This window comes from Bombina bombina, chromosome 1 (genome assembly GCF_027579735.1).
Source record: "Bombina bombina isolate aBomBom1 chromosome 1, aBomBom1.pri, whole genome shotgun sequence".
Taxonomy (NCBI): domain Eukaryota; kingdom Metazoa; phylum Chordata; class Amphibia; order Anura; family Bombinatoridae; genus Bombina; species Bombina bombina.
The window spans coordinates 599,475,582-599,499,179 of NC_069499.1; the positions used below are offsets into that span (position 1 = coordinate 599,475,582).

At 38.8% G+C, this 23,598-nt stretch overlaps 1 protein-coding gene across 1 annotated transcript in view; it reads left to right on the forward strand.

Annotated features, from left to right (window-relative positions):
- Positions 1-23,598, forward strand: part of ARHGAP36 (Rho GTPase activating protein 36) — a 111,959-nt gene that overhangs the window by 66,925 nt on the left and 21,436 nt on the right. The window contains exons 6-7 of the mRNA XM_053698934.1: positions 15,361-15,416; positions 21,049-21,199. Coding sequence (XP_053554909.1) covers positions 15,361-15,416; positions 21,049-21,199 — 207 coding nt within the window. The remainder of the gene's footprint in view (positions 1-15,360; positions 15,417-21,048; positions 21,200-23,598) is intronic.

The following is a 23,598-nucleotide window of genomic DNA, read 5'->3' on the forward strand; positions in this document are numbered from 1 at the left end:
TAAAACTCTTAACTAAAATGCTAAAAAGTACACCCATAAACGACCTATTAACCCCTAAACCGAGGCCCCCTCCCCCACATCACAAACACTTAAATACATTTTTTAACCCCTAATCTGCCGACCGGACATCGCCACCACTTCAATAAATATATTAACCCTTAAACCACCACACTCCCGACTCGCAAACACTAGTTAAATTATATTAACCCCTAATCTGTTGACCCTAACATCGCCGACACCTACCTACATTTATTAACCCCTAATCTGCTGCCCCCAACGTCGCCGCTACTATAGTAAATATATTAACCCCTAAACCTAAATCTAACCCTAACACCCCCTAACTTAAATATAATTTAAAATAATCTTAATAAAATTACTACAATTAACTAAATTATTCCTATTTAAAACTAAATACTTACCTATAAAATAAACCCTAAGATAGATACAATATAACTTATAGTTACATTGTAGCTATTTTAGGATTTATTTTTATTTTACAGGCAAGTTTGTATTTATTTTAACTAGGTAGAATAGTTAGTAAATAGTTATTAACTATTTAATAACTACCTAGCTAAAATAAAGACAAATTTACCTGTAAAATAAACCCTAACCTAAGTTACAATTACACCTATCACTACACTATAATTAAATTAATTACCTAAACTAACTACAATTAAATACAATTAAATTAAATAAACTAAAGTACGAAACCCCCCCACTAAATTACAAAAAATAATAAAATAATTACAAGAATTTTAAACTAATTACACCTACTCTAATCCCCCTAATAAAATAAAAAAGCCCCCCAAAATAAAAAAAATCCCTACCCTATACTAAATTACAAATAGCCCTTAAAAGGGCTTTTTGCGGGGCATTGCCCCAAAGTAATCAGCTCTTTTACCTGTAAAAAAATGCAATACCCCACAACATTTAAACCCACCACCCACACACCCAACCCTACTCTACAACCCACCCAATTCCCTTAATAAAACCTAACACTAACCCCTTGAAGATCACCCTACATTGAGACGTCTTCACCCAGCCGGGCACAAGTGGCCCTCCAGAGGGGCAGAAGTCTTCATCCGATCCGGGCAGAAGATGACCTCCAGATGGGCAGAAGTCTTCATCCAGGTGGCATCTTCTATCTTCATCCATCCGGAGCGTAGCGGGTCCATCTTGAAGCGAGACGACACGGAGCATCCATCCAGACCGACGACTACCCGACGAATGACGGTTCCTTTAAATGACGTCATCCAAGATGGCGTCCCTTGAATTTCGATTGGCTGATAGGATTCTATCAGCCAATCAGAATTAAGGTAGGAAAAATCCTATTGGCTGATTCAATCAGCCAATAGGATTGAAGTTCAATCCTATTGGCTGATTTAATCAGCCAATAGGATTGAGCTTGCATTCTATCGGCTATTCCAATCAGCCAATAGAATGCAAGCTCAATCCTGTTGGCTGATTGCATCAGCCAATAGGATTTTTCCTACCTTAATTACGATTGGCTGATAGAATCCTATCAGCCAATCGGAATTCAAGGGACGCCATCTTGGATGACGTCATTTAAAGTATAATTAGTTTAAAATTCTTGTAATTATTTTATTATTTTTTGTAATTTAGTGGGGGGTTTTCTTCGTACTTTAGTTTATTTAATTTAATTGTATTTAATTGTAGTTAGTTTAGGTAATTAATTTAATTATAGTATAGGTGTAATTGTAACTTAGGTTAGGGTTTATTTTACAGGTAAATTTGTACTTATTTTAGCTAGGTAGTTATTAAATAGTTAATAACTATTGTACCTAGTTAAAATAAATACAATGTTGCCTGTAAAATAAAAATAAACCCTGAGATAGCTACAAAGTAATAATTAGTTATATTGTAGCTATCTTAGGGTTTATTTTATAGGTAAGTATTTAGTTTTAAATAGGAATAATTTATTTAATTGTAGTCATTTTATTTAGATTATTTTAAATTATATTTAAATTGGGGGGTTAGGGTTAGACTTAGGTTTAGTGGTTAATATTTTTATTATAGTGGCGGCGACGTTGGAGGCGGCAGATTAAGGGTTAATAATTGTAGTTAGGTGGTGGCGGCATTGGGGCGGCAGATTAGGGGTTTATAATATAATGTAAGTGGCAACGATGTCGGGGGCGGCAGATTAGGGGTTAATAAGTGTAAGATTAGGGGTGTTTAGACTTGGGGTTCATGTTAGGGTGTTAGGTGTAGACATAAAAAGTATTTCCCCATAGGAATCAATGGGGCTGCGTTAGGCCGGTTCAGTCCCATTGATTCTTATGGGGAAATCGTGCACGAGCACATTTAGCCAGCTCACCGCTACCATAAGAAGCGCTGGTATTGAGGTGAGATGTGGACCTAAATTTTGCTCTCCGCTCACTTTTTTTAGGCTAACGCCGGGTTGAAAAAAACCTGAAATACCAGCGCTGTCTTAAGTGAGCGGTGAGAAAAAACTGAGAGTTAGCACCGCACCCCTGTTACTGAAAATCTTGGTGTATTTTATTTAAAAACAAGTTTGTGGGTTTTATTTTTTTCTCCATATGAGATTTAGCCTTGTGCCCCTAAGACTATGTTCTACTTCAGACCAAAGGAGCAAAAATCTCCTTTTTTTTCCTTGAAATGTAATTATATTACGCTAGGGTTTTCACATTTTAGCTAGAGACCATGGGGCCTATCTATCAAGCTCCGAACGGACTTGATGCACCGTGTTTCTGGCGAGCCTGCAGGCTCGCCAGAAACAACATTTATGAAGCAGCGGTCACAAATACCGCTGCTCCATAACCCTGTCCGCCTGCTCTTAGCAGGCGGACAGACATCGCCGGAAATCAACCCGATTGAGTACGATCAGGTTGATTGACACCCCCCCTGCTGGCGGCTGATTGGCCGCGAGTCTGCAGGGGGCGGCGTTGCACCAGCAGCTCTTGTGAGCTGCTGGTGCAATGCTGAGTACGGAGAGCGTATTGCTCTCCGTATTCAGCGAGGTCTGGCAGACCTGATCCACACTGTCAGATCAGGTCCGCCAGACTTTGGTAAATAGAGGCCCATGTAATGTATTATTTTTTTCCCCTTAAAGGGTCATGAAACCCACATTTTTTCTTTCATTTCGAAAGAGCATGTAATTTTAAACAGCTTTCTAATTTACTTCTATTATCTAATTTGCTTCATTCTCATGATATCCTATGCTAAAAAGCATTTCTAGATAGACTCAGTAGTTGCTGATTGGTGGCTGCACACAGATGCCTCGTGTGATTGGCTCACCCATGTGCATTGCTATTTTTTCAACAAAGGATATCTAAAGAATGAAGGAAATTAGATAATGAATGAAAATGTTTTGGTTTAGAGTCCCTCTAATGTATTCCCAGTTACTTGTTACACCAGCTGCAGAGTATTAAATGTATTGGGCGCTGTTCATTAATGTTAATTTTTGTATTTGAAATAACCATTACCTATTGTTCTCAACATGTTGAGTTGGTTTGAGAAAAAGCAGGTCTCCTTATCTTATCTCACTCTCTCTATACACAAAGGCAATATTTAGGTATATAAAACATCTGCAGTAAAGTGTTAACAGTAAAAAAAAAAATCACTTCCCTGAAAAGTGCTGCCTGTCTCAGTCTCTTAGTGGAGTTTTTCCATTACTGCATTGATCATTGCATATAGAGCAGAATTCCCCTAATTTTTATTAAATGACTTACTAATTGCTGACAATTGTCATTCTTAAATCCCCAAAAACCAGACAGAAGAGCAAACATAATTATACAGTATGTTACACAGCTCTGACGTAATAATATGTACCAGATAACAGTTACACTGTGACTACTAGATTCTGACTCAATGTCACTATGACAGTTTTGCTAAATAATAATGACTTAAAGGACCAGTCAACACAGTAGATTTACATAATCAAATGCATGATAAGAAGACAATGCAATAGCACTTAGTCTGAACTTCAAATGAGTAGTAGATTTTTGTTAAATAAATTGCAGTTATGTCTATTTCCACTCCCCCTTTACCATGTGACAGCCATCAGCCAATCACAAATGCATATATGTATATGCAGTGAATTCTTGCACATGCTCAGTAGGAGTTGGTGACTCAAAAAGTGTAAATATAAAAAGACTGTGCAGATTTTGTTAATGGAAGTAAATTGGAAAGTTGTTTAAAATTACCTGCTCTATCTGAATCATGAAGTTTAATTTTGACTTGAGTATCCCTTATCGCTGTAACTAAAAATATGTGGCGCAATAATTCTGTCACAATCAGTAAAAGAAAAAAATGCTAAATCTAAAGTGAATAAAAATCATTTTGTTTAGCGCTTTATTAACATCTAGAGAATTCCATTGGATGAGCTTTATGAAGTGAAACTATAATGAATTCCACAAGAGACAAGTAGATTGTTTATAACTACCTTGCAGTGATATAACTACAGAGCTGGACTGGGTAATGAGACCAGCCCTGGAAATGTTGGCAGACCAGCTCCAGCACCCCCCACGCACCCTGGGGGCCCAACTACCAATAGCCCTTAAAAGGACTTTTTGTAGGGCATTGCCCTAAAGAACTCAGCTCTTTTACATTAAAAATAAACAAAGTGCCCCCTAACAGTAAAACCCCCCACCCACCAAAACCCCAAAATAATAAAAACCTAACACTAATAAACCTAAACTACCCATTACCCCTAAAGGGGCATTTGTATGGGCATTGCCCTTAAAAGGGCATTCAGCTATTTTTCATTGCCTTTTAAAGGGCATTCAGCTCTTTTTGAAATTGCCCAAGGAACCCTAATCTAAAAAAACAAAACCCCCACAAAATTAAAAAAAAAACGTAACACTAAAGCCCCAAATAGGTACTCACGGTTTCAGAAGTCCGGCGAAGAAAGTCTTCTTCCAGGCAGGTCCATTATCTTCATCCACAATGAAAGCGGCGCGGAGGTTCGGAGCGTTCTTCCCAGATGTGGCGATCCTCAGCGGTGGTCATCTGTGGTGGCGGAGGTCCTCGGCGGCGGTAGTCGCTGCCAACATTCCTTTGAGGATGCGTGCGCAACTGGTGACACCAACAGATGCGTTACAAATGCGATTATAGTATAGATTCCATCCTGTTGGACTAGAACATACTTTATGCATAAATGTTCTGCTAATAATCCACATACAGAACAAAGCAATATCGTTACTTTTATGAGGGTGATATTAAGTATAGGGTAGAGGTGTTGAGAAACAGTGTAACTCCTCTACAAATGTTTATTATTTACTGACATTGATATTATATGTCTGAAATATCTAACATGGGTCACTCTTCTAAATATAGTTTAACCCTGAATATGGAGTTCGCCATGATATAGTTTTAAATACTACATTTAGTCATTTGCCCAATTATGATTAGTGTATATTGGCTTCATTTATTTTCTGAAACACTTGATCTGCTAACTTCTCCCCCATTGGCCGGGAGAGACACACCTTTTGTCTCTACCTGACCAATGGCAATAAGTAGATGTTCCTTTCGTTGGTTAGGGAGTTACTTTATAATTCTCCTTTACTTTGAAATATACGTGCCCTACATGACACACAGGTGGGCGTGTACAACTAGATTGTCTTATGATTTGCCCCTTGCCTGACCAATAATATGTATCTATAATGAATGCATACACATCGATATCACAGCTTTAGAATACTTTGGATTAAATAAGAAATAATTGTTTTGTGTTACCCTTACATGTGTAAAACATCAGTCTTTTACATTTCACATTCTAACATGTTTAACTCCACATAAGTAAAAAAACATTTTTATACTTAAAGGGACAGTAAACCTTAAAAATAATGTTATATAATTCTGCACATAGTGCAGAATTATATAACATTATTTAGGTGCTATAGCCATAAAACCCTTTTTTACCTTTTAAAATGTAAAAATGACAGCGCTTTTACAGACCCGCTCTCTGCTCTCTGCTGAGCGGGTCTGTAATATTTAGTCAGCGCATCAGGCCAGCTGTATAGTCACAGCCCGGCTGTGACAGGAGCAAGCTGCACTTAGTGCTATGGCGCGGTCGGGCCGGGCTGTGACTATACAGCTGGCCCGATGCGCTGACTAAATATTACAGACCCGCTCAGCAGAGAGCAGAGAGCGGGTCTGTAAAAGCGCTGTCATTTTCTCCAACATTGATGTGTCCGGTCCACGGCGTCATCCTTACTTGTGGGATATTCTCTTCCCCAACAGGAAATGGCAAAGAGTCCCAGCAAAGCTGGTCACATGATCCCTCCTAGGCTCCGCCCACCCCAGTCATTCTCTTTGCCGTTGCACAGGCAACATCTCCACGGAGATGGTTAAGAGTTTTTTGTAGTTTTATTCTTCTATCAAGTGTTTGTTATTTTAAAATAGTGCTGGTATGTACTATTTACTCTGAAACAGAAAAGGATGAAGATTTCTGTTTGTAAGAGGAAGATGATTTTTAGCAGACAGTAACTAAAATCGATTGCTGTTTCCACACAGGACTGTTGAGATGAAGTAACTTCAGTTGGGGGAAACAGTTAGCAGTCTTTTCTGCTTAAGGTATGACTAGCCATATTTCTAACAAGACTGTGTAATGCTGGAAGGCTGTCATTTCCCCTCATGGTAGGCTTACCATACGTCCCGTTTTTACCGGGATTGTCCCTGTTTTGAGCCCCTGTCCCAGTGTCCCACCCGTTTTTCATTTTTGTCCCGGCCGCCGGTGTTCTATCAATCATTCCAGCAAATTCATCAGACTAGCGTAGTCTGATGAATTAGCTGGAATGATAGAACACCGGCAAATCTGTGAATTTAGCTTTGTTGGGCATGCAGCATGCACTGCCTTTTACAGCTGTCTGCTGCCCGTCGGAATGTGCGACCGTGACGTCACCACATTCCTGCAACAGACGGGTCACAGAATCCGACTGATAACGTGTGCTCCACCTCTGCTTCACACTCAGTGTTTTAGGCGCCTTCAACTTAGGAGAACGCATCATGGGGCTGCACACTGTGGCTTCCTGTTGCTGAAGCAAATACCAACAAAAAAAAAATTCTTGACTTTTGCAGATCTTCTTGCTGATAATGATAAGTACGTGTGAGTTACTTACTACAATACAATATTACTTGATCTTTTCCTTTTTTCATATGCAACCACATATCTTAGGCTGCTATCTCTATCTGCTATGTGGTGTTATTATTCATTTATATTATTAGATATCTCCATTAATAATTGTGCTTCTGGGGTCACTCATCAATCATCATTAATTATGGATGGTAAACTAATAATTGTGCTGCTGGTCATTAATTATGTCAATATAATTGTGCTGCTGGAGTCAACTCATCATCATTAAATTAATGATGATGATTGATGACCCCAACAGCACAATTATATTAACATAATTAGTGATGCCCAGCAGGACAATTATATTAACATAATTAATGATGATGACCCCCAGCAGCACAATTAAATTAACATAATTAATGATGATGACCCCAGCAGCACAATTAAATTAACATAATTAATGATGATGACCCTAGCAGCACACTTATATTACCTTCATTAATGTAATTAATTATGTTAATATAATTGTGCTGCTGGGGGTCATTATCATTAATTATGTTAATATAATTGTGCTGCTAGGGTTATCACATCATTAAGTATGTTAATATAATTGTGCTGCTAGGGTCATCATGTCATTAAGTATGTTAATATAATTGTGCTGCTGGGGTCATCATTAAATTAATTGATGTCACTAATTATGTTAATATAATTGTGCTGCTGGGGTCATCCTCATTAAATAAATTATTGTCACTAATTATGTCAATATAATTGTGCTGCTGGGGTCAACTCATCATTAAATTAATGATGATGATGATGGATGACCCCAGCAGCACAATTATATTAACATAATTAATGATGATGACCTCAGCAGCACAATTAAATTAACATAATTAATAACATTAATTAATTTAATGATGATGTTGACCCCCAGCAGCACAATTAAATTAACATAATTAATTATGATGACCCCAGCAGCACAATTATAATTAATGATGATGAGTAACCCCAGCAGCACAATTATTGTGCTGCTGTGCTCATGATCGTTAATTATGGTAATATATTGTGTTGCCGGGGTCATCATCATTAATTATGGTAATATAATTGTGCTGCTGGTGTCATCATCATTAATTATAGTAATATAATTGTGCTGCTGGGGTCATCATCATTATTATGGTAATATAATTGTGCTGCTGGGGTCATCATTATTAATTATGGTAATTGTGCTGCTGAGGTCATCATCATTAATTATGGTAATATAATTGTGCTGCTGGGGTCATCATCATTAATTATGGTAATATAATTGTGCTGCTGGGGTCATAATCATTAATTATGGATGGTAATATAATTGTGCTGCTGGGGTCATCATCATTAATTATGGATGGTAATACAATTGTGCTGCAAAAAAATGTAGTAATATAATTGTGCATGGAAAATTAGTTCTGGTCGACAAATGCCCCGCCCCTTGGCCACACCCCTGACCACACCCCCACTGGCACCGTGCCAAGTGGTCCCAGTTTCATCTCTAAAAATTATGGTAAGCCTACCTCATGGGGACCGGTAAGCCATTTTCTTAGTTAAACATAAAAGAATAAAGGGCTTCAAAAAGGGCTTAAAAACTGGTAGACATTTTTCTGGGCTAAAACAATTGCTTTACTAGGCATATTATGCAGATTCTAACTAATTATTGGTATTATAATCTTGGGGAACGTTTAGAAAAACGGCAGGCACTGTGTTGGACACCTTTTTCAGATGGGGGCCTTTCTAGTTATAGACAGAGCCTCATTCTGGGACTGTATAGGGGTTAAATGTAAAAACGGCTCCGGTTCGGTTAATTTAAGGGTTAAAGCTCTGAAATTTGGTGTGCAATACTTTTAATGCTTTAAGACACTGTGGTGAAATTTTGGTGAATTTTGAACAATTCCTTCATACTTTTTCACATATTCAGTAATAAAGTGTTTTCAGTTTGAAATTTAAAGTGACAGTAACGGTTTTATTTTAAAACGTTTTTTGTGCTTTGTTGACAAGTTTAAGCCTGTTTAACATGTCTGTACCATCAGATAAGCTATGTTCTATATGTATGAAAGCCAATGTGTCTCCCCATTTAAATTTATGTGATAATTGTGCCATAGTGTCCAAACAAAGTAAGGACAGTAATGCAACAGATAATGATATTGCCCAAGATGATTCCTCAAATGAGGGAAGTAAACATGATACTACATCATCCCCTACTGTGTCTACACCAGTTATGCCCACACAGGAGGCCCCTAGTACATCTAGTGCGCCAATACTTATTACCATGCAACAATTAACGGCTGTAATGGATAACTCCATAGCAAATCTTTTATCCAAAATGCCTACTTATCAGAGAAAGCGCGATTGCTCTGTTTTAAACACTGAAGAGCAAGAGGACGCTGATGATAACTGTTCTGACATACCCTCACACCAATCTCAAGGGGCCATGAGGGAGGTTTTGTCTGATGGAGAAATTTCAGATTCAGGAAAAATTTCTCATCAAGCTGAACCTGATGTTGTGACATTTAAATTAAAATTAGAACATCTCCGCGCACTGCTTAAGGAGATGTTATCTACTCTGGATGATTGTGACAATTTGGTCATTCCAGAGAAATTATGTAAGATGGACAAGTTCCTAGAGGTTCCGGTGCCCCCTGACGCTTTTCCTATACCCAAGCGGGTGGCGGACATAGTAAATAACGAGTGGGAAAGGCCCGGCATACCTTTTGTTCCCCCCCCTATATTTAAGAAATTATTTCCTATAGTCGACCCCAGAAAGGACTTATGGCAGACAGTCCCCAAGGTCGAGGGGGCGGTTTCTACTCTAAACAAACGCACTACTATTCCTATCGAAGATAGTTGTGCTTTCAAAGATCCTATGGATAAGAAATTAGAGGGTTTGCTTAAAAAGATTTTTGTACAGCAATGTTACCTTCTACAACCAATTTCATGCATTGTTCCTGTCACTACGGCAGCGTGTTTCTGGTTCGAGGAACTAGAAAAATCGCTCAGTAAAGAATCTTCGTATAAGGAGGTTATGGACAGAGTTCAAGCACTTAAATTGGCTAACTCTTTTGTTTTAGATGCCGCTTTGCAATTAGCTAGATTAGCGGCGAAAAATTCAGGGTTTGCTGTCGTGGCGCGCAGAGTGCTTTGGCTAAAGTCTTGGTCAGCGGATGTGTCTTCCAAGACAAAATTGCTTAACATTCCTTTCAAAGGTAAAACATTATTTGGACCTGATTTGAAAGAGATTATTTCAGACATCACTGGGGGAAAGGGCCACGCCCTCCCACAGGATAGGTCTTTTAAGGCTAATAATAAGCCTAATTTTCGTCCCTTTCGCAGAAACGGACCAGTCTCTAATTCTGTATCCTCTAAGCAAGAGGGTAATACTTCACAACCCAAACCAGCCTGGAAACCAATGCAAGGCTGGAACAAGGGTAAGCAGGCCAAGAAGCCTACCACTGCTACCAAAACAGCATGAAGGGATAGCCCCCGATCCGGGACTAGTGGGGGGCAGACTTTCTCTCTTTGCTCAGGCTTGGGCAAGAGATGTTCAGGATCCTTGGGCGCTAGAAATAGTTTCTCAAGGTTATCTCCTGGAATTCAAGGAACTACCCCCAAGGGGAAGGTTCCACAGGTCTCAATTATCTTCAAACCAAATAAAGAGACAGGCATTCTTACATTGTGTAGAAGACCTGTTAAAGATGGGAGTGATACATCCAGTTCCAATAAGAGAACAAGGAATGGGATTTTATTCCAATCTGTTCATAGTTCCCAAAAAAGAGGGAACATTCAGACCAATTTTGGATCTAAAGATCCTAAACAAATTTCTCAGGGTACCATCGTTCAAAATGGAAACTATTCGAACGATCCTACCTACTATCCAGGAAAATCAATTTATGACTACCGTGGATTTAAAGGATGCGTACCTACATATTCCTATCCACAAGGTACATCATCAGTTCCTAAGGTTCGCTTTTCTGGACAAGCATTACCAGTTTATGGCACTTCCATTTGGATTAGCCACTGCTCCAAGGATTTTCACAAAGGTACTAGGGTCCCTTCTAGCGGTTCTAAGACCAAGGGGCATTGCAGTAGTACCTTACTTGGACGACATCCTGATTCAAGCGTCGTCCCTGTCAAAAGCAAAGGCTCATACGGACATCGTCCTAGCCTTTCTCAGATCTCACGGATGGAAGGTGAACAAAGAAAAAAGTTCTCTGTCCCCGTCAACAAGAGTTCCCTTCTTGGGAACAATAATAGATTCCTTAGAAATGAGGATTTTTCTGACAGAGGTCAGAAAATCAAAACTTCTAAGCTCTTGTCAAGTACTTCATTCTGTTCCTCGTCCTTCCATAGCGCAGTGCATGGAAGTAATAGGATTGATGGTTGCAACAATGGACATAGTTCCTTTTGCACGAATTCATCTAAGACCATTACAACTGTGCATGCTCAGACAGTGGAATGGGGATTATACAGACTTGTCTCCGACGATTCAAGTAGATCAAAAGACCAGAGATTCACTCCGTTGGTGGCTGACCCTGGACAATCTGTCACAGGGAATGAGCTTCCGCAGACCAGAGTGGGTCATTGTCATGACCGACACCAGCCTAGTGGGCTGGGGCGCGGTCTGGGAATCCCTGAAAGCTCAGGGTCTATGGTCTCGGGAAGAGTCTCTTCTCCCGATAAACATTCTGGAACTGAGAGCGATATTCAATGCTCTCAGAGCTTGGCCTCAACTAGCAAAGGCCAAATTCATAAGGTTTCAGTCAGACAACATGACGACCGTTGCATATATCAATCATCAGGGGGGAACAAGGACTTCCCTGGCGATGAAAGAAGTGACCAAGATAATTCAATGGGCGGAGGATCACTCCTGTCACTTGTCTGCGATCCACATCCCAGGAGTGGAAAATTGGGAAGCGGATTTTCTGAGTCGTCAGACATTCCATCCGGGGGAGTGGGAACTCCATCCGGAAATCTTTGCCCAAATAACTCAATTATGGGGCATTCCAGACATGGATCTGATGGCGTCTCGTCAGAACTTCAAGGTTCCTTGCTACGGGTCCAGATCCACTGATCCCAAGGCGACCCTAGTAGATGCACTAGTAGCACCTTGGACCTTCAACCTAGCTTATGTATTCCCACCGTTTCCTCTCATCCCCAGGCTGGTAGCCAGGATCAATCAGGAGAGGGCCTCGGTGATCTTGATAGCTCCTGCGTGGCCACGCAGGACTTGGTATGCAGACCTGGTGAATATCTCATCGGCTCCACCATGGAAGCTATCTTTGAGACAGGACCTTCTTGTTCAGGGTCCATTCGAACATCCGAATCTGGTTTCCCTCCAACTGACGGCTTGGAGATTGAACGCTTGATTTTATCAAAGCGTGGGTTTTCAGATTCTGTAATAGATACTCTGATTCAGGCTAGAAAGCCTGTAACTAGAAAAATTTACCATAAAATATGGAAAAAATATATCTGTTGGTGTGAATCTAAAGGATTCCCATGGAACAAGATAAAAATTCCTAAGATTCTATCCTTTCTACAAGAAGGTTTGGAGAAAGGATTATCTGCAAGTTCTCTGAAGGGACAGATCTCTGCTTTATCTGTTTTACTTCACAAAAGACTGGCAGCTGTGCCAGATGTTCAAGCATTTGTTCAGGCTCTGGTTAGGATCAAGCCTGTTTACAGACCTTTGACTCCTCCCTGGAGTCTAAATCTAGTTCTTTCAGTTCTTCAAGGGGTTCCGTTTGAACCCTTACATTCCGTAGATATTAAGTTATTATCTTGGAAAGTTTTGTTTTTGGTTGCAATTTCTTCTGCTAGAAGAGTTTCAGAGTTATCTGCTCTGCAGTGTTCTCCGCCCTATCTGGTGTTCAATGCAGATAAGGTGGTTTTGCGTACTAAGCCTGGTTTTCTTCCGAAAGTTGTTTCCAACAAAAATATTAACCAGGAGATAGTTGTACCTTCTTTGTGTCCGAATCCAGTTTCAAAGAAGGAACGTTTGTTACACAATTTGGACGTAGTCCGTGCTCTAAAATTCTATTTAGAGGCTACTAAAGATTTCAGACAAACATCTTCCTTGTTTGTTGTTTATTCTGGTAAAAGGAGAGGTCAAAAAGCAACTTCTACCTCTCTTTCCTTTTGGCTTAAAAGCATTATCCGATTGGCTTATGAGACTGCCGGACGGCAGCCTCCTGAAAGAATCACAGCTCACTCCACTAGGGCTGTGGCTTCCACATGGGCCTTCAAGAACGAGGCTTCTGTTGACCAGATATGTAAGGCAGCGACTTGGTCTTCACTGCACACTTTTGCCAAATTTTACAAATTTGATACTTTTGCTTCTTCGGAGGCTATTTTTGGGAGAAAGGTTTTGCAAGCCGTGGTGCCTTCCATTTAGGTGACCTGATTTGCTCCCTCCCTTCATCCGTGTCCTAAAGCTTTGGTATTGGTTCCCACAAGTAAGGATGACGCCGTGGACCGGACACACCAATGTTGGAGAAAACAGAATTTATGCTTACCTGATAAATTACTTTCTCCAACGGTGTGTCCGGTCCACGGCCCGCCCTGGTTTTTTAATCAGGTCTGATGAATTATTTTCTCTAACTACAGTCACCACGGTACCATATGGTTTCTCCTATATATATTTCCTCCTGTCCGTCGGTCGAATGACTGGGGTGGGCGGAGCCTAGGAGGGATCATGTGACCAGCTTTGCTGGGACTCTTTGCCATTTCCTGTTGGGGAAGAGAATATCCCACAAGTAAGGATGACGCCGTGGACCGGACACACCGTTGGAGAAAGTAATTTATCAGGTAAGCATAAATTCTGTTTTTACATTTTAAAAGGTAAAAAAGGGTTTTATGGCTATAGCACCTAAATAATGTTATATAATTCTGCACTATGTGCATAATTATATAACATTATTTTTAAGGTTTACTGTCCCTTTAATATCACCCCTATAAAAGTAACGGAATTGCTGTGTTCTGCTTACTTGTCCGCTATTGGCCTGGAGAGACAAACCTTTGTTTCTGCATGACCAATGGCAATCAGCAGATTGATCTGACATATGTAGAGGATTTACACTGTTTCTCAACACCTCTACCCTATACTTAATATCACCCCCATAAAGTAACAATATTGCTTTGTTCTGTATGAGGATTATTAGCAGAACATTTATGCATAAAGTTAAGTATGTTCAAGTCCAACAGCATAGAATATAGCTTATAAAGGGCATATGGGTGTTACTACAAATCTGTAACAATTAAATAACAGCTGACTGTGTCAGTTGAGAATTAGAGAATGTGATTGGTTCATTCTTGGTAAGACAAAATAATTGGCTAAAAGAGCCTATTTAAACCAGAAAGTCATCAGAAACAAATTGCCTTTGAAAAAGCAGGATGAGAAATGTGCGTCAGGGGCTTTGTGACTTGATTAGGTCCTGACCAGGGGGGCTTTGGTATTGTATTGCAGCTATATTTGATATGTTATATTTGCTTTATTGATTTAACCCTATGCCAGATGCTTTTGCAGTACCAGATTAGGACAGGAATACCCAGTGTTTTTAAACAATTGTGTAGGAGCAACACGTGAGACTAGTAGTTCGCCAATCCCTTTTTTGTGGTTCTCCTTAGGGAGATATTATAGTCACCGGTAGACTCTATATTAGGGCTCCTTTTATTTGTGTTGCACTATATAATGGGGATAATGACCTCCTTTGAACCTTTCTGGTATTAGGCCTTATATTTGATTGTATAGGTGTATGTTTGTTGCATGATTTACACAATACTGTGATTTGGACCTTTCATGTCCCTGTAAGTTATTTCTCATTTTAAGTGTTTTAAAAGTGATTTTATATTTCTATTTTTTTATTTTTTATATATAATAAATGTTAAGTTTTCTGTTTTCCCCTCATATTGTGGTGAGGATTGAGAACCCCTCCGTTTCACTGTGTGTCCTCTCTTCTGGACCAATCTAATTTAGTGTTTCCCAGAGTGCTTAAACTATGCTGCTTTTTCTTTTCTTTTTGTACTTAGGCCCCTGCATTAACACCTCTACTTACTGCAAGCCAGATTGGCCCCCAAGATGTATGGCCCCAATCTCAAATGAGACTTCTGATACCCCTGTAGTTATGACCCTGCTACATTGCTTTAACATATCTGGTTACTGGTATAATGATACAGACATCATAATAAATAATGACTGTGTAACACTGTGCAGTGATAGGACTACACTAGGGAACAGCATAAACATATGAAGAACAATAACATTGTTTGTGTATTTTCTGTTCTAGGACTTCACACTGTTGGAATTTTTCGCATTGGGAGCTCAAAAAAAAGAGTTGCACAAGTAGGTATTTTACAAGCACTATGTAAACATGCTGGTTATAGATATATGTATATATAGATATATATATGTTACAGTTAAAGTGCAGAAATCAGTTAATGTGCACATTACCTAGTTAATCTGCAGATTAACTAGGGTGATCAGTTAAAGTGCTAAAAAAAAATGTAATTTCTCACATTACCTAGGTAATCTGCACATTACCTACTAGACACTAGTTAAAGTACAAAAAAAAAAAAAGCATTTTAGCTTTTTAGAAAAGTTTGTTTCTCTCATGTAAACTGTTTATTGAAAAAGAAGCAGAAGAATGTAATAAATAAAGAACAGAATGTTCCGATTTCGGCCGAGGGCAGATACGCTCCAGACACAATTTGTGACTGCAAATTCATTTCCTAGATCTAATATTTTAAACCATTTGATTGTTTGTATTATATTTTTTTAATTGTTATAGTTGAGTTTAACGAAATAAATAAAGAACATGATGTTAAATAATAACATTATGTTAATTTCATTAATTGTTATAGTTGAGTTTAACAAAACAAATAAAGAACATGATGTTAAATAATATTTGAGTTTAACGAAATAAATTAAAAACAAAATGTTCCGATTTCGGCCGAGGGCAGATACGCTCCAGAGTGCTCTGTTCTAATCAGAGCCTCGGGCACCGCAACTGCCTCTGGGACCCTTACCATGGATCCCAGCCGCACGTCTTGAAATTCTCTGTGTGGGAAATTATCTATCTATCTCTCGAATCTATAATAAATAGATAGATTCGATAGATAGATAATTTCCCAGACAGAGAATTTCAAGACGTGCGGGCTGGGACCCATGGTAAGGTTCCCAGAGGCAGTTGTGGCGCCCGAGGCTCTGATTAGAACAGAGCACTCTGGAGCGTATCTGCCATCGGCCGAAATTGGAACATTCTTCGGCTTCTTTTTTCAATAAACAGTTTACATGAGAGAAACAAACTTTTCTCACTTTAACTACACGGAAGCAGTTAATGTGCACATTACCTAGGCAAAGTGCAGATTCTGCACTTTAACTGAGCAAATCAGTTAATCTGCAGATTAACTAGGTAATGTGCACATTAACTGATTCTGCACTTTAACTGTAACATATACACAGGGCTTTTCTTCTATACCATGTTATACGAACATACAGGAAGTAAACAGTGGCTATATGCAGATACATGCCAAGATTACACATTATATGTAATTGAGAGTTGGGGAACTGTAGCAACAGCCCTAATGATATTAATTGTGCTTCATGAGATATTACATTAGATGTTAAAAACAAATTATCTTAAAACTTCTTTATTGACTGATTTATTAATATGTTATAATTGTGACTTGTGGATATACAGCTGGTAAGTATGTTCCTCATATACATCCATGGTAGCTATTAATTATAATTTTATGTTTAAATATTTTTTATTGAAATATTCATAGATTTTATGAAACATATACATCATAGTTTGAATGTCAAATTCTAGAACAAAGAAGCCAGAAAAACAGCATGCTACAGACGAAAGGAGTTCCACTAACGCCCTTGCCACCCTACCTATCGAGTCTTGACCACCTGTCATCTCTTAACTAAAAATATCCATACAGCTTGTTCAAAGAGATGCAAAATTTCTACTATGTTGACCATAATTCTCTGTATATATAATGTAATAATTCAATTTACCATTTCTAGCTTACGTCATAAATGTAGCTAAATTTAACAAATGTCGAATAATGCTAGTACATATAAATAAGTGGGGTGAGGGGAGGGAGGGGAACATTAGTGGGGACAGTGACATCATATCATCTATAAAATGTTTATTCATTAAAATCTTATTCCATGACGCATTACCAGGCAGATATATAAGGAAGTGTTCATTTAGTCATCTCCTCCCTACCTATCCAATAGTACCAAATCTTGTTGACCAGTTCTCTATTGTTTAATATCCCAGATGCGGATTTATACATATTCTAGGTGTGTTGCACTTTGTTATAGATTTCTGACCATGGGGGGGGGGGGGGCACCTGACTTCCAGTATTTCACAATGCAGGTTCTAGTAACTGTGCAGAGGATTTTAATAAAAATGTTGAGATGTTTGTTATATGTGTCCATGTATTTGTGAGCAGAGCCTGTTGGGCCGTGAGTTTAAATTCTTAACCAAATAGTTGGTCAATGAGAGAGGATAAACGTCTCCACACTACCCGGACTTCAGCACACTCCCACCACATATGTTTATATGATCCCACCTCCCCTCATCCTCTATAGCATAGCCTATAGCCCTGTGGGTACATATGTGAGGTTTTCAGTGGTGTCAAATACCATCTGAAAATAGTTTTCATAGAATTTTCTTTTAGATCCATACTCAAAAGGCCTTTGTTTATTATAATTTTAAAGGGTCATAATTATTGAAAAATTACATGCTCAATTTCAAATTTGGTAAGCCTATTGACCCTACATTACTGTGTGTTTAACCCCCGCAAAAGAGGTTAAACACACAGTAGAAGTGCCTCTTGGGACCCGCAGAGCCCTGCTGGTCCTAAACGCGGAAACAGACACTGAAACCTGTGCAAATGGTGTACGTATATATTCCATATATTCTATTATTCATATTGGCCTAGATTAAAAGTGGAACTCTAGGGTGAGCTATCAATATCGCGGGCCTGCTCTAAGATTAGAGCCCAGTAAGATATTTCAAGTCCAAGGCTGTGCTAAACATCGTTTAAATAACAAGCTGTGAGTTTTGCTCGAGTGCAACACATAATAGTGCTAACAAAAAATTAGAGTGACTGGAGACTTGAAGTAAAGTGTTAGGGCTAGAATAAAAGTATTAACGTAATAACAAAAGTAACAAAACACATGTAAAACATTTAAAAATGTATGTGTATGTGTGTGTATATATATATATATATATATATATATATATATATATATATATATATATATATATACTAGGCAATAAGCCTTCCCAGGGGTCAGTCTATTTATTTAAAATTAATGAAAAAAATAAACAAAATGATCAAAAATAAAAAAAATTAAACCTAATCTAATACCCCTATAAAAATACCCCCCCCCCCAAAAAATAAAAACACCCCCTAATCTAAACTAAACTACCAATAGCCCTTAAAAGGGATTTTTGTAGGGCATTGGCCTAAGTTACACAGCTCTTTTGCCTAAAACAATTACCAATTACCCCCTAACAGTATAACCCCCCACCCAACCAACCCCCCAAAATAAAAAATAAAAAAGTCTTAAAAAACCTAAGCTACCCATTGCCCCTAAAGGGGCATTTGTATGGGCATTGCCCTTAAAAGGGCAATCAGCTCTTTTACAAACAGCTCTTTTGCGCCCATAAAAAAAATAAAAATCCCTAATCTAAAAAAAGATCCTGTCTAACCCTGAAATAGGTACTCACAGTTCCTTAAGTTGGCGGCGAAGGTCTTCTTCCAGGCGGTGCAGATCTTCATCCAGCGTGGGCACATCTTCTATCTTTATCCGGAGCGAAGGCGGCACGGAGCGGAGGTGATCTCAGAGTGGAGATGACCATATAGCAGGACCGACGATTGTGGAACAGAACCACCCGTCGCGGAGCAGGACCGGCGTGGAGGATCCATTTTATATGGTCACCACCGCATGCTGAATATTGAATGCAAGGTACCCCATTTAGGTAGCTTGCATTCCTATTGGCTGAAATTTTGAAATCAGCCAATAGGATGAGAGCTACTGAAATCCTATTGGCTGTTCAAATATGCTCTCATCCTATTGGCTGATTTTAAAATTTCAGCCAATAGGAATGCAATGTACCCCTATATAAATGTGGTACCTTGCATTCAATCTTCAGTGTGCGGAGGCGACCACATAAAGAGGAACCTGCATGCCGGTCCTGCTCCACGGTCATCTCTGTTCCTCGATCACCTGCACTCCGAGCCGCCTTTGCTCTGGATGAAGATAGAAGATGTCCCCGCGCTGGATAAAGACCTTCACTGCCTGGAAGAAGACCTTAGCCACCGGACTTCAGGAACTGTGAGTACCTATTTCAGGGTTAGACTTATTTTTTATGGCTTCAAAAGAGCTGTTTGTAAAAAGAGCTGATTGCCCTTCTAAGGGCAATGCCCATACAAATCCCCTTTGGGGGCAATGGGTATCTTAGGTTTTTTTTTATTTTGGGGGGTTGGTTGGGGGGGGGGTTTTACTGTTAGGGGGTAATTGGTCATTTGTTTAGGCAAAAGAGCTGTTTGACTTAGGGCAATGCCCTACAAAAGGCCCTTTTAAGGGCTATTGGTAGATTAGTTTAGATTAGGGGTTGTTTTTATTTTGGGGGGCTTTTTTATTTTCATAAGGGTATTAGACTAGGTTAAAAAAAATATTTTTGATCATTTTGTTTATTTTTTTTCTGTAATTTTAGACTTTTTTATTTTTTGTAATTTTAGATTTTTTAATTTAATCTTTATGTCATTGGGGTTAATTTAGGGGGTGTTAGGTTAGGAGGCTTAGTAATTAAATTAGTTATTTGTGTTGTGGGGGTTGGGGGTTTAGGGTTTAATTAGATTTATTGGGATGTGGGGTTTTGGCGGTTTAGGGGTTAATAGGTTAATTAGGTTTATTGCGATGTGGGGTGTTGGCGGTTTAGGGGTTAATTAGGTTTTTGCGATGAGGGGGTTTGGCGGTTTAGGGGTAATATTTTAATTATGCTAATTGCGTTGTTGTTTAATATGCAAATTAGGGGTTAATTACTTTATTATTTTGCTATGTGGGGGTTGGCGGTTTAGGTGTTTGTTAATATTTCTTAGATTTTTTTTTTTAATATTTCGTACGGGTGCTAGGTTTTTATGGTTAATACTTCGTGTGGGCGGTTAGGTTTTTTTATTATTTCGTGCGTGCAGTTAGGTGTTTTTTCCTTAATGCTTTGTTTGGCTACGCTGCATCCAAGTGGATTCTTTTGGCTATGCGCGCAGCCAACATTCTTGGATGCATGTCCAACTGACGACGGCGACGGATGCGTTACAAATGCAATTAAAGTATGTATATATATATATATATATACACACACATCTTTGAACCCTTCCCAAACAATTTGTCATATATATATATATATATATATATATATACATTTTTTATAGTATATTTGTAAGATTTGTAAGATTTTTTTTATAACAGGTCATATTCATTTATATACATACTAGTCTTAAAGCCCGTGTACATGGGCCAAAACGTGCCCAACTCCCTCCCCCCTCCCTCATTTACCCACCTTTCCCTACCCTCTGATCCCCCCATCCACTCGGATCCCCTCTCCCTCATCTCCCTCTCTCATTCCCCCTCCCTGCCGCTCTCAGCGTTTTTGTTTTTTTTAAAGTTACCATAGCTTATAGGATTTCCCATGCACTCTGCTAAGCATATGGCAGTACCCCAGATGCACCTTCATCCTCCAATGATACAATCATTCCATAGTAAATGGTTTGGTTTTTGACAAACCATTTAAAGCCTAATATTTAGCCTTTGCAGTATAATTCTATATAATTATGAACAGAGGCACCGTGTTATATATACAGCAGATATAATATATATAGTAGGAGTATAACTAGACTTTCTTATGCACAGTATTACACATGATGTACTAACAAGGTTTTTATGTTCCCAGCTGCGTGAGGAATTTGCTGCAACTGGTGATGTGTTCCTTGGGGAAGAGACATGTGTGCATGATGTTTCTGCTTTGTTCAAAGGATTTCTGAGAGAACTGCCTAATCCAGTGTTACCCCGTGAGCTCTACCCTGTGTTCATACAGAGTGCTGGTAAAGATACACACGTTAATATATACAGTTGTTGCATAAACAGCGTACTACTGTATTACCACGTTAATATTGGTGGGAGTTTGATCAAAACACTTGAAGCCACTATAAAAAAAAACTGCATTCACCCGTGGTTCCATTATAGTGACATAAGACTTTAGCCTACTAAAAATGTCCAATATTCATAAAAAGCTTTATTACATAAGTCTCAGGGGTTAAATGCAGGATAAACAATAATAGTAAACAAGGTGGATAAATAAACAATGCAGAGAATAGGTACGGGATGCTCCAGCTAAGGCTCTCTTACCGTGGCGTTCTTCTGTGCCCCAATTAAATGCCAGTAGGGTGTGTAATTCCAGGTGCTGCAGGAAAGGCCCCTGAGTAGGCCTACAGAACAATGTAAACCACAAAAGTCCTGGCACTTCCGAAAGAACACTCCCAAACGAATAAGATAAAAGTTCAAAAGTTTATTTCATCCAGTGATCAAGTGCTTACTTAGCATGAAACCCGTCTGTACGGAGGGGCCATGGTTACCCCATTTCAGTATTGTTTTTTTCTTTAATCATATCCATGTATTGGATCCCTGTATGTTTTTATTTTTTGGATGAAATAAACTTTTGAGCTTCACGCTAGAATGATTACCGCGACTTCAGAGCTTTGGTTAACTGTTTCACGAAACAAAAATGTTGCACAAAACACATCAAAAACACATTACAAAGTACAGTTACACTCATAACACTATATGATAAAATTATTATAAAAAAATATTGCATACAAAAGTTATAAGGGCTCAAAGATAGGTCTCAGATGTTAGAAAAAAAGGCATGCAAAGGGCCTTAACATAGAGATACATACATATACATGTCTAAAGATGTATATGTATATATATATATATATATATATATATATATAAAGCAAGGAGTGTGTGTGCACTCTCACCATCAGTGTCAATTGCCAGGGTGCTGTACAATAGTAGATAGGCTGAAGTGAAATAAGCACTCGCTGGTCTTCTGTCATCTGTGAAAAACTTTCTTTATTTCAAACTTGTGACGTTTCGGGACAAACAGCGTCCATCAGAGGAAGGGACGCTGTTTGTCCCGAAACGTTACAAGTTTGAAATAAAGAAAGTTTTTCACAGATGACAGAAGACCAGCGAGTGTTTATTTCACTTCAGCCTATATATGGATCCACAGGTTGGACACATTGGTCCCTAAAGGCCTCAACACCTCACTGGACTTCAGCCCATTCTATTAACATCACACTGAAGAGGCATTGCCCCGGACTTATCTAAAAGGATAGCTCACTATTCACTAAAAAGTTTCTATCCGTACCCCAGGGTGGTATGAGGTTACAATGTATATGTAATTGGACATACATTTATCTGATTATGATTATGTTTTTTGTTACATCCACTAATGGCGTGCACCAGGGGTTACAAATCCAATAGTGATACATTTAATACTGTTGGTTTTCGCTAGTCCTCATCGGCAATATGTACTATGTATAGTAATGGCAAGATGCCTTGTCTCTTCTTGTGCTGATGTTCTTTACTGTCTATTCTGGCATTTTGTGCCCATTCTCTAAGGATGGCCCTTAGATTGGTCTTTTTCTGAGTTTGACAGTTTTTTGTATCTAGAAATCACACACTAGATCTAATCATTTAACAGATTACGTACTAATATGCCAAATAATAATATGTTTCTAAACATTATTAATGTTTTGTTTATAAACCGCTATGCCCAAATTTTTAACACGCTTAACATAATGTGGATTGCTTTGGTTGCTGTTAGCAACAATTATACACAGTAATCTTTGATAGTATTCTATACTCGTGACTAAGTCACTCCCCACTCTGACGCGTGTGGCTTCCCGACGTCGCTATGGCAACGCCGTGCCATGCGTCATCACGCTAGGCACGTAGCGTGCGTACGTGACGTCATTGCCATTGATGGGAAGACGTGAGTGGAGGCATGGCGGCAATAGTTTGCTTACATCTTTAAAAGGGGTATGTTTTTAACTGTGTGTCATATTGATTTTAAGTGTGCTGCATATTCGTTTGGCTACATGTTGACATTTGACAAAGGCACATATTGGTGCCGAAACGTTATGTCTTTTTAATGATTTCTAAATAAATTGTTACATTTTAACAAGACCAGTGAGTGCCTGCATTCTGTGGACGTTGTGGATTATTTTCAGCAGAGCACCGTGGCATTAAACAAATGGTGAGATTGTGCTTTCCCTCCATGGAACTGTGCACTATATATATATATATATATATATATATATATATATACACAGTATCCCACAAAAGTGAGTACACCCCTCACATTTTTGTAAATATTGTATTATATCTTTTCATGTGACAACACTGAAGAAATAACTTTGCTACAATGTAAAGTAGT